This window comes from Vanellus vanellus (assembly GCF_965231255.1).
Source record: "Vanellus vanellus genome assembly, contig: HAP1_SCAFFOLD_2060, whole genome shotgun sequence".
Lineage (NCBI taxonomy): Eukaryota > Metazoa > Chordata > Aves > Charadriiformes > Charadriidae > Vanellus > Vanellus vanellus.
This window is the reverse complement of record NW_028127402.1, coordinates 10,563-19,756: the sequence shown is the minus strand read 5'-3', so window position 1 is coordinate 19,756 and position 9,194 is coordinate 10,563. Positions and strand designations below refer to the sequence as shown.

The 9,194-nt window shown below is 48.2% G+C and overlaps 1 protein-coding gene across 1 annotated transcript; it reads left to right on the top strand.

The window, feature by feature from the left end:
- Nucleotides 1-7,849: 7,849 nt before the first annotated feature.
- On the top strand, nt 7,850-8,785 carry LOC309685289 (olfactory receptor 10AG1-like; the record flags this gene model as incomplete). The annotated part of the gene is made up of 1 exon (XM_082501076.1): nt 7,850-8,785. The coding sequence occupies one exon, from the start codon at nt 7,850-7,852 to the stop codon at nt 8,783-8,785; it is 936 nt and encodes a 311-aa protein (XP_082357202.1).
- Nucleotides 8,786-9,194: the final 409 nt, after the last annotated feature.

The window sequence follows — 9,194 nt, the reverse complement described above, 5'->3', positions numbered from 1 at the left end:
AAGAAAAGGCGGAGAGCGACAGACCAGAACACAATAGTGTGCCTGGTCCCCGTGGCTCCTACCCTTTGAAGATAATAACTACAATCCATCACTACTCACAACATATGGTTGTGGACACAGAGCTGGGGCACACCAGGACCCCAAGTCCTTGCAAGTTCTGGGCTTGTGTAACCAGGGGAAAGTACTGGAACGTTGCATTGTCTGAGCTGGTCCAGAGTGGAAAAGTATCTGACAAAAGTCAATTCTCCCAAATCCTACAAATAGTGATTCTAGTAAAGACCCTTTGAGCTCTTCTGGATCGCAGTGGGCTGTGGCCAGTATCTCCCCTGAGTGGGGACACCGCTCAGGCTGATACCTCGAGGACTGGAAGGCCAGACTAGTCGAGCCTCAACTACTGCCCCTTGAGGAACACTGATGCATTGTATTTATCCTAAACTTGGGAAAGGGAAATTGTGACTATAGGCTAGCCTCTCTCCCACTCACCCCTCCACCTATGTGTTTGTGATATACACATTAGATTTATGGAGGTTTTATTCTGCTGTTTGTCCATGTACACGTAGGAGTTAAAAGCAGTACCTGTTGGCTCGTTAGAGCCATTATGAAATTATGAGCATTATAGCTAATATGCTATTATGAAATTCCTGATTCCTGGAATCCAAGACCTCTGTCTGTGTGTGGGGGTGTGTGCATGCGCACTTATATGCTTTCCTTAGGTATTACGTATTATCTTGAGATATGTGCTCTTGCCCATATGTATATGTATTGATTTGGAATACTCTATAGTACATTAGTGTGAATCTTCCCATCTTCGAATCTGTAGCTAAGTCGCTGTTCAATTATTTTGTTAAATCACTTTGCAAACCTCTAAATTGGTTAATGATTAAGTGCTGCTAAAATTCCACCTCTTGATCTACCTTAAATCACTAATAAATTTTTAATCACTGTAAATCATAACTGTGTCAAATATTTCCCTCTGCTCTAACAGACCCATGGGGAGGCTTGCTCTGGAATGGCCCTCCGTGGGGCCAATTAATGCTCCAACACACTTTGGCGTTTGCTGCTGACTTTAACTCCTGGACAGTTGTTCACTCTCCTCTCAGTATCTGAGGTTCATGGGCTCAGCTCCAAATACGCCATGGGGCTCGTTAAAGTGCAGAAAGCCCAAATGAGCATCATCTCTTCTGTAATTTTCTGCAGGGCTTCCAGGCTTGTACAGCTAATTGGAGAGGTCTCAGGAGTCTGCTTACAGTGGAAGATTTCAATGTGAACTTAAAAAAATATTGGTTTTAATTTTGAAGCATATTTTATTTTATGTTTTCAGATTACAGAAGTGCTGGCAGCTTTCTCCAACTGATACTGAAGCAGAGGGTGTCCTGAGCAGATCTGCAGAGGCAGCAACAGCTGTCCCCTCGAGGTCCCCCACTGTATGTACAACTTTCCCCCCCACCTCCCCAACCCCACCACTTCTCTCGGGGACTGCCTGGGACTTGCATTCTTTTCCTACATCACATTTCTGCACTGAACTTTGTAGATGAATGTTAACAGCTCCTTTGCACCAATTCCCGCATGATTTAACCTGAGGCTTGGCTCTAAATAGACACAGGATCCTTATTAATTTTGAACAACCATAAGTAAAATAATTATATCCATTAGTAATTAATAAATTATATTAATTATTAATTAATTATCATATAAATTATTAATGTTAATAAATTAATAAATTAATAAAAAGAAACAACATGCTTATCAACTGCACGGCAGGTCCAAACCTCCAATAAGGTCCATCTTCCTCAAGCAATGACCATACATGACACATTTTAGACAAGAGCGCATAAAGTAGCAACTCCCTGAAGGACAAAGCAGTGAGAGGTGACTGAAGAAACAATGTGGAAGGAGAGGACAAAATTCCTGAGGATTAAGGGAAAGAAGATATGGCCAGAAAATACTGAACATTGCATGAAATTAACCATTTTCACATGACTTGGGGAAAAATTGTTGGATTTAGTAGTATTAGTCAATCACTTCAGTGAGTGACAAAGTGCTCATAACTTTTTAAATGTTGACAAAATTTCTCAGGTTCTCAGGCAGAGCTCAGCATCCATTCTTGGCCAAATTCCCAGCCCAGAGCCTTGTCACCAACTCATGTCTCTCGCGATCTCCCTGCCCATCTTCCTGTGGTCACATCTACCTGGCTGCCTCTGCCTCCTGATCCCATGGCCACCTCTAGCAAATGAAGTTGGGGTGTTGTGGGCAACATTTGACAGTCAAATGAAAAATCACTTGTCAATGTGGAAATCAATACTGAGTCACGACTGAGAAAGAAAAGAACCTGTGTTCCATCATGTGCTTGTTAACATCGTCAGACTTTGCAAAACTCTTCCTCAAAGACAGACTCTCCTAAAAATCCCTCTGCAACCGTACAGAAATTGAGATGCAAGAATAAACTCATTACAGTTGCTGCACACTAACAAGCTCCCAGGGGAAAGTCACAGGGAGTGGAGGGCCATGGCAGGAATAAAGAGGCTTGGAGGTTTAGCGAGGTCTGCTGAGGGCTGTGGGTGATGAAGCTGTTTCAGGGAATTGAAGAGGGCTTCCCTGGGGGCTGATTGGAGCACAAACTCAGAGGCAGCGATTTGGGGATGACAAAGAAAGGAGGCCGAGATGTCCTGTGTCGTGTAGCCCCTTGGATGTGCCCTGTCAAGCCAAGGGGCCCAGTGCTGATCCGCAGCCCATTGAAATGGTGATGCTTTCGGTCACCAGGAGCTGAGGTTTCCTTCTGGTCACCATGAGAGCAGAAGCACGCAGAGTGCCTACACCCCTTTGCCTCTCAGACCTGGCACTGCCCAGCTCACCCAAAACCTTTGCCTCTACCCTAATACTTACACCTATCCAAGACCTCTCATCTTTAGCCCTTCCCTGAACACTAATGCCAAAGCTGAAACCCTCACCAGGTGCCTCAAGCCTAAACCATAACCCAACTCCCTCATCCTGTCCCTCAACTTCCCTTCCTCTTCAACCCCTCTCCTAAGCCTCACTCATGTTTCCCAGGAGGTAGAAGGAGGAGAGGGATTGTGAGGTTTTGGAGGGAAAGGCCAGGGAGATGAGATGAGAGGTTAGGGGCAGGCAAGAGGAAGATGAAGGCAAAAGTGTCCTTTCTGGAGAGTAGGTTGGGATGTCATTTCTGCTGGAGGAAGCTGGCTGCTGAGAAGTAGCATTGTGAGGTGCTCAAGAAGAGTGATGGTTTCATCAGAGAGAAGGGAGTGGAGGGAACTTCAAAGGAGAGGTGTGTGAGAGGGACAGCACTTGATTGCTGTCTCTGAGGTCCCTACTCATGCCATGCTAGCCTTAACCCTGGCCCTCACCTCCAGCCCTAACCCACCCCCTAACCCACAAAGCTGACCAGTACTCCCATCAATTACAAGAAGACCTAAGACGAATCCCAAACCCTCACCCTGAGCCTCACCCTGATCCCCAACCCTAAAAGGGAAGCTCCTACCCCTCGCCCTACCCTGAGCACAAAGTAGAAATTCTCAGCAGAATTTCTGGTTCGCCTGAACGCAAACTGCTAACAGAAACCCCAACCCCCTAAGCCCCAGCACCCTCCCTCCAAACCACTAACCTTCCACCTGTCCTCTCACCCTCACTCGGAGCTGTTTTTCCCCGGGAGGAAGAGTGAATGCAGAGACTGTGATGCCCCGGAGTAGTCACATGGTGCTGGAAGGTGAATGTGAGATGAGATGTCAGATCAGCTTGTAGGTGACAGGGTGGGTGATGGTGAGGAAGTTCCACTTATGTCAGTTGTGCATCACAATCTCACAGGTGCGTAACAGGCAGGTATCTGTGAAGGTGACTATGAAGCCAGTTCTGTCTGAGAAACTCGCAGGCCAGAAAAAGGAAAATGGCTTGGATGTAGATTGTGAGGTCCCATCTGTCTGTGCAGGTGATAGGCAAGAGAAGTCTCATGGCTGGGTCAAGCACTGTGATGAGCTTGGACCCAGGCACAGTCACCCGGAAGGCCCACCAGGAAGGCACGGTGTGGAAACTAAACGACTTTCTTTGGGCTTTTTGCACTCAAACACTTCAGGAAATGTCCATAGAGTTCCATCCAGTGATAGTGGTGGGAAAGGATTCCCCTGTCATAAGGAATCTTTGGCCAGACGACCTCCAACACTTCTACTTGCTCTTCATGGAGTCAGAGCTTAGGCTTTCTCCTCCTCTTATTATCTCGGACTTTGCTAGGAAACTATCTCAGCTCTGCTGCACAGAGTGCCCTTCTTGGACAGTGAAGAGCCCAGCCTGAACTGGTGGCTGCCTAGAGCCCTAATGCCCACCTGGGAGAAGGAGTTAACAACAAGAGAAACAAGCGATTCACCACGGCCCACAGTAAGGTCACCTACCTAGTGGATGAATGGAAAGTGGGGGATGTAGTTGTTGTGGATTTTCATAAGGCTTTTGATAGCTTCCCTCACAGCATCCTTCTGGACAACTTGTCCAGGTACATGGTGTGCTGCGTGAAGAACTGGCTGAACAGCAGGGCTGAACCCATGCATAGTTTCAGAGGTAGAAATCAAGGACTGCATGAACCTCACTCAAGGGCAGGAGATGCTCTCCCCTGGGAGCTCTCCCCTATATAGCCACGCAAGGCTGCCTTGGTCAGACACACTCATCCGTTTGGGGGGCCCTGGGGCCACAGCAATCTGTCCAAACATAGATATGTGCAGTGCCATGAAAGGACTACATGAAAGGGCTACAAAGATGATTAGGGGATTAGAACATCTCTCCTACGAGGAAAGGCTGAGGGACTTGGGCCTTTTTAGTCTGGAGAAAAGAAGATTGAGGGGGGATCTTATTAATGCTTACAAATACTTAAAGGGAGAGTGCCAGGGGGATGGGACCAGTCTTTTTCAGCAGTACCCAGTGATAGGACAAGAGGGAATGGGCACAAACTTGAACATAGGAAGTTCCATCTTAACGTGAGGAGGAACTTCTTTTCTTTGAGGGTGGCAGAGAACTGGAAGAGGCTGCCCAGAGAGGTTGTGGAGTCTCCTACCCTGGAGACATTCAAAACACGCCTGGACGCCATCCTGTGCAACTGCTGTAGGTGACCCTGCTCTGGGGTGGGGGGGGTTGGACTAGACGATCTCCAGGGGTCCCTTTCTAACCCTGACCATTCTGTGATTCTGTGACTCTGTGACACAGGCCTTATTACCTTCCCATGAACCTCCAACGCGAGCTTTCTCTCTGCACCCTCTTTGAAGGTGAACCTGGATTCAGACAGCATAAGCAATTGGAGTTTGACCTCTCAAGACCATCTCCACCTTGGAGCTAATACAGGGCACACCCAAGGTAGAGGCCCAGGGAGGAGGTGTTGCAGAGCAGCCTTTTCCGTTTCTGCAAACTAAAGCTAAACACAGATTGAATTTGCTTCTTTACTGCTCCTTTCTTGCCTTCCCCTCCCCTCCCCCCCGCCCCCCCTTCTTACAAGGTTAGCAGTTTTCCTTTGAGCAGCTAAATCTCATTTCTCAATTTCTCTGTTTTCAAAAGTCATGTTCTGGAAGTTGCTCAGACCCTTCTAATCATTTTTCTGACAGTCTTTCTCAAGTTGGTAATGATGCTGTGGGTGTCCGGGGAGGAGCACTGGTCGCACCAGCATTGCTGTCTTCTCTCCTGGGGTTCTTCACTGACTTATAACCAGGTGGGAACAGGAGTGGCAGAGAAGAGTCCGGGGAACCCCATCCAGGTGGTTTCCAGGGAAAAGACAGAAAGGAAGAGAGGTCCGCACCGTCTCCTGCAGCATCATGGAGTGAGGAGCGTGTCCCTGCATTGTGGCTCCTGACAATGGTAACTCCCTTTTGTCACGCTTTGAAGTGCTGAGAGCCCGTGGCAGCACAGCCACTGCCACGGCAGCTGCAGGCATCTGTGGGGCTCGGCTGGGCTCAGAGGAGCAGGTTTGGTTCAGCTTGGAGAAACGCTGCTGCTGAGACAGTCCCCGGGTAAAGAGTCCTCCAGCAGTTTCCCACGCCAAAGCCAGTCCAATCCATGCACTGTGCGTGATCCTGTGAAGCGCTGAGAAAGAAGATGCTGTAGGGTTGGGTGGGGAGGGGAGTGAAAGGAGCAGACAATGCTGATTATGGAAAAGCTGCCTATAAGCGTCTGCTTTCTGTTAAAAACTTGTGTACACTAAATGCAATATCTGACAGTATTTCAGGAAATAGTATTTAATGCTCCTGTGCATTGGCGTGCATAAGTTGTGAGATTAGGAAAGAGATCGTGGTCACTTTTCCCTCACATAAACCCTGATTTTCTCTTGGAGATTTCAAAGGGCAGCTCTAAGAGAACTCCATGGATAAAACTCACCAAAATAGGCAGGAACAGTAGGAAGAGAATATTAAAAACAAAAGAAAAAAAATCATGCTCTTAAGACTGGGTGTCTGTGAATTCAAGTGACTTCTTGGACAAAACATGGTGTGTTTTTCACTTGGCTAATGGGAACGCTTTTATGACATGTTTTCTAACCAGCTCTTCTCATTATCGATACATCAGAGTTTAAGACGAATTCTGGAAGGCAGTCAGCGAGAGCTGCAGAGACGCAGCCAGCACCCTCAGTCTGGAAGAGAACATGCCTTCTCCACATCAAATCGAAACTTTTAAAAAACCTTTGTTTGAGTCTGTTATTCACAAGAAGCAACCTGCTACTGCAGAGCTGCTTGTTAATGGCTCACGTTCTTCTGGTGTGATCCACGAGAAGTCCGTGTGCTGTGGGAAATGCAGAGGGGAAGGCTCAGTTTCCCAGTCAATGAGAGCATCGCTCAGCTCTGCAAGGGCTTCCAGGGGCCTGGGAAACATCTCTGCCTTGGCATCAGAGCGACCGAGCCCTCGGTAAACTGCCATAAATCCATGCGACAGAGCAGCAAGGTCAGGAACAGGGAACTGCACAGAGCTCCTTCAGAAGTCATAAAAGCCTGACCTTTTCAGGAAAAACAGATACCTTGGGAGATCACCCTCTAATCTCCACTCTTCTGCCTTTGATCACCTTCGTTTTGGGATGCATTGAAAGCTCTTTGAGACAGTGTTGCACAGTGGCTCCTTTTAGCACCCTGAGGGATTGGGATAGATGCACAAATAGCACTTTTTCTGATGTGTTGAAATGCCCCATCAATGTTTCTGATTCATGGACAGATAGAATTTGTTTTCTTTCTGATAGAGTTCACCTGTCAGCCATGTAGAAATGAAAAAATTGGATCCAAAGCATGTCTCCCTGCTCACCGTGTGTGGACAGAGGTTCAGGAGATGAGTTCTTATGTCTCAGAAGAGCTGAGGTAAATCTCTCTCACTACAATCTAAGAGTGAAATCTGGTGTTGCCCTTCCCTTCCCTTCCCTTCCCTTCCCTTCCCTTCCCTTCCCTTCCCTTCCCTTCCCTTCCCTTCCCTTCCCTTCCCTTCCCTTCCCTTCCCTTCCCTTCCCTTCCCTTCCCTTCCCTTCCCTTCCCTTCCCTTCCCTTCCCTTCCCTTCCCTTCCCTTCCTTTCCCTCATCTATCACCAGGCAATGCTTTTTAGAACATCTCCTCCCAAGAAGGAAAGACACATTTTTCCGGTCCATACTGCCAAACTCCATGATTTGGACTGAACATCCCTGTTCTGTTTTCTCCTTAGAAGCCTTTTCTCAACAAGCACCTGGTGGTAGACTCCCATGCAGCCATGCAGATCTTGTTGGGGCTTTGCTAACACTGCAGTCACACCTGCGCTGGTGTCTGCAGTCTTTCGCTGTGCTTGAGGGGTGTGGGATGGTGGATGGGCCACTGCCACTGTCCAGTGAGCGTGTTGTTTGCATTTCTCTGTATACAGGAAATGCACCAAAGAAAAGGCTTGGAGAATCATACAGCCAGACCTGGATTTCTTCTGGGATTTTCTGACCAGGCCAACCTGCAAGACTTGTGCTTCACAGTCTTCCTGATCATCTACCTCATGGTCCTCGTAGGGAATGGCTTCATCGTGCTCATCACTTTGGTAGACCCAAGCCTCCACAGCCCCATGTATTTCTTCCTGAGGAACTTATCCTTCCTGGAAATCTGCTATATCTCCATCACGCTGCCAAAAATGCTGCTGGCTTTCCTGACGGGAGACGGCAGGATCTCCTTCCTTGGCTGTGCTGCCCAACTGCATTTCCTGGTTTTGCTGGGAAGCACCCAAAGCCTTCTCCTGGCTGCCATTGCCTATGACCGCTATGTAGCCGTCTGTGGCCCCCTGCACTATGGCCTCATCATGAATGGGAGGCTCTGTGTCACACTGGTAGTGGGGTCATGGCTGGCTGTCATACCAGTACAGGCAGGGCAGACGTACCAGGTGTTCACTTTGCCCTTCTGTGCCTCCCGTGCCCTTCATCACTTCTTCTGTGACGTGTCCCCTCTCTTGGAACTCGCCTGTGCAGACACTTTCTGGAACCGAGTGATGCTGCACACCATCATCCTGCTCTTTGCAGTCCTTCCCTTTTCCTTGAGAGTTGTTTCTTACACGCAAATTGTCAGGGCAATCCTGAGAATGCCCTCAGTTCTGGGCAGACGCAAAGCCTTTTCCACCTGCTCCTCACACCTCAGGGTAGTGACTCTCTTCTATGGCTCCGCGATGGTTGTGTACTTCAAAGGACGGTCAAGAGACCCTGCAGACACTGACAAATACCTTGCCCTGTTTTACACAGCTGTGACCCCCGTGCTTAACCCTGTCGTCTATAGCCTGAGGAATAAGGAAGTGAGTATTGCCCTGAAGAGACTCCTATGGAGAAAGTGATACTGCAGAGTTTGTGAAATAAGCCGAAACAGTACCAAAAGCCCCCACAAGGTGTTTGGTTGTGTGAACACAGGTGTCCCATATTAGCTTAGAGAAAACTGGTGTCCTGCCTGGCTATGATCCTCCTCAGGAAGGGGATAGCTCTCCCAGGGCCTTCCTGCCATCTTGGATAGCTCCACCTCGATATCTTCCTACTCCAGAACATCCTCAGTTCCCCTGGAGAGTTGACTGCAAATCGCTTGTTCAGGCTGTGTCTGCCCAAGCTGCCAGTACCTTGAAAGGAAAATAGTCAAAGCAGTCATGAAAGATGGGAGGGTGACACATCCCATGAGAAGAAGATGAGTACCCTCAGGCTGAGAAATCGTTTGCTAGACCCCATTGAGTATCCAGAGTGTCCTTGGATGGAATC